Genomic DNA, 2500 nt, shown 5'->3' on the forward strand with positions numbered 1-2500 from the left:
TGCGTACGAGTGTTTCTGAGTAGCGGTGTGTTTAGTGTTGCAGTGTTCATCCATTTCAATTAGCACTGGAGACTGTGTGCCAGTAACAGCGTCCTTCATGAAATTGTATCATTACTCTAAAAACTGATAAAGCGTCATAGAAAACGGTGAATGGAATAAGCAACCATTAATGCAAAACTTGAATTCGATGCGATGTGTCCATGATTCGCGTCTCGCCTCAGCAGCCTCCAGCAGGCTCCGCGTAGTGGAACTCACTGGGTATTTTCAAGAGTGTTTTCACGATACTGATGATAGTTTAACAAGGACTCTGCGTCGTGAATAAATAATAATAATAATGTAAGTTAAACTAATCGTCTCAGTAAATTTTGAAAATATTCCTAATGAAAATCCAAAGCGTGTAACAATGAGGGATGCAAGAATAGCCTGTCCGGCCGGATAGTGGCTGACTGTTCTCCAGTATACGGTAGCCGGCCCGATATTTCTTGTATGAAAACTGATAGATCGCATAATCGCAATAGTAAAATAAGAGTCAGCAGTTAGCTTGAGGTGCCGGAGTACCAAGCGAAACACTTAAAATATCACCAGTATTTGCGGTAGAGGAAAGAAATGTATTTTATGACAGAGCAAACTTTTGTATTCTTACTTAATGACAAAAGGAGATCTGTGATGCAGTTAGCACGATGTTCATTGGGACAGTTTTCTAACACTGTGATGGAGAAACAGGACCATCTCTTTATCTTTTTGTCAATCAGACAGTAGCCTGCTTCTCACAGTACACCCTCATTGTGGTGAGTCCAAGTTTCATCACTCGCTCACTCATATTCTTGTCATAGCGTTAAGAGTATAATTATATTCTTGTCCTAAACATGCCTACCCAAAATCCCACTTAACCAGATCCAACACCCGCTACTCACACACGCCCATGGGATCACCTCTTCATTAACCACCACCATCACAGCAATTAACACCACGTCTCTTTCTCTCTTCTGTTCACCTATCACCACCACCACCAGCATCACTACAACTAACACCACGCACGTCTCTGTCTCTATCCTGTTAAGTGTCCTTATCACCACACCACCACCACCATCACCACCTTAGCTAACGCCACTCCCTTTCTCCCGCAGATCTGTCCCGCGCTAAGAGGAACCTGAGCAACAACTTGGTTCGTTTTCGGTTTGAGTGTATCGGCAACAGTCAGACGGACGACGAGATTGTGATCGGCGGATCCCTGCGAGAGTTTGCCAAGATTATCGACCTGGTGGAGGATGAGAGGGAGCGTATGGTGAGTGTCTGTCTGTCTGTCTGTCTGTCTGAGAGAGAGGTGGGGGGGGGGGTATAAGGGAGCTGTACACACGCAAACACAACACAACAGTTTAGCTCAGTCTGCCCTGTTTAACATCTATTTTCTCTCATGGCCCTTGCCCTGCGGAGGCCACACACACACACACACACACACACACACACACACACACATTAATTGCGATGTGTGTCTGAATTTGAATAATCTGTCGATTATGAGGTTGTTTCACTGTAAATAAGTGTTGTTGTTGTTGTTTCGTTTTTTTTTCTTCATATTGCCATACAAAGATTTTTTTTTTTAAGCCGCTAGGCAAGATTTTATCGGCTAAAAAAATTGTTGATGGTTTTTAAAGTGCGTTTTGATCCTGTTGAGTTAAATATGTGGACTTTTAGAAGGATTTTAGGCCCGTTAGAAATAAAAAAAAATATGTTTCGTAACTATTTATTTCTTAATTTCATCTGCTAGATAAATTCTGATTGTTTGTAAAAAGGATATTGATTTTTTGAAGCGTTTTGCATTCTTGATAGATGAGATTTGTGGACTTTAGATTTTATTTATTTTTTTTTCGTGTTTATGTTCCAACAATTTTTCAATGAGTTTTTAAAATATCTTTATTATTACTGAGCCTCGAAATATTTTTATATACCCGGTATTAATTAAAGTTTATGCCCCTTCATAATGCCTACTCATAATATATAAGACATTCCGGCCTAGCTCCGTTTTTTGCGAGGGGTCAATTTCAAAATTAATCGAGTAACGTAAATATGGCGTGACGTCACAAACGAGTGATGACACCCAGGGACCAGAACCCAGGACCCCTAACACCCCCACCCCTTCCAGTCTCCCCCTCTTCGGAGTATAGTGTGTGTGTGTGTGTGTGTGTGTGTGTGTGTGTGTGTGTTTAACTAACCTTAACAAAGTACTATATTTCCTAAGGACACTTACACACCTACCTAACCACCACACCGTAACCTTATCAAATACATAATATACTGTACTTACAATGCCCGCCACACTCCAGACGCTGTGCAGACACGGTAGCAAGCCGTGTCAACACAAACTGTACCGCTGTATTGTCTTGCAAACGTAATATTGAAGTGAAATAATCCCAGTAATAGTATTGACACTTCAACCGGTCACCGTGACACCCACCAACAAACTGAAGTCTCCAGCTTGTTTCCCGCCTGCCACGCCCCC

The 2500-nt window shown here is 41.8% G+C and overlaps 1 protein-coding gene across 20 annotated transcripts in view; it reads left to right on the top strand.

Annotated features, from left to right (window-relative positions):
- Positions 1–2500, top strand: part of LOC135105246 (rho GTPase-activating protein 26-like) — a 94583-nt gene that overhangs the window by 50389 nt on the left and 41694 nt on the right. For all 20 annotated transcript variants that reach the window (XM_064013436.1, XM_064013446.1, XM_064013437.1 and 17 more), the window contains exon 2: positions 1128–1285. In XM_064013436.1, the coding sequence (XP_063869506.1) occupies positions 1128–1285 (158 nt within the window). The remainder of the gene's footprint in view (positions 1–1127; positions 1286–2500) is intronic.

Source organism: Scylla paramamosain, chromosome 11 (genome assembly GCF_035594125.1).
Source record: "Scylla paramamosain isolate STU-SP2022 chromosome 11, ASM3559412v1, whole genome shotgun sequence".
Lineage (NCBI taxonomy): Eukaryota > Metazoa > Arthropoda > Malacostraca > Decapoda > Portunidae > Scylla > Scylla paramamosain.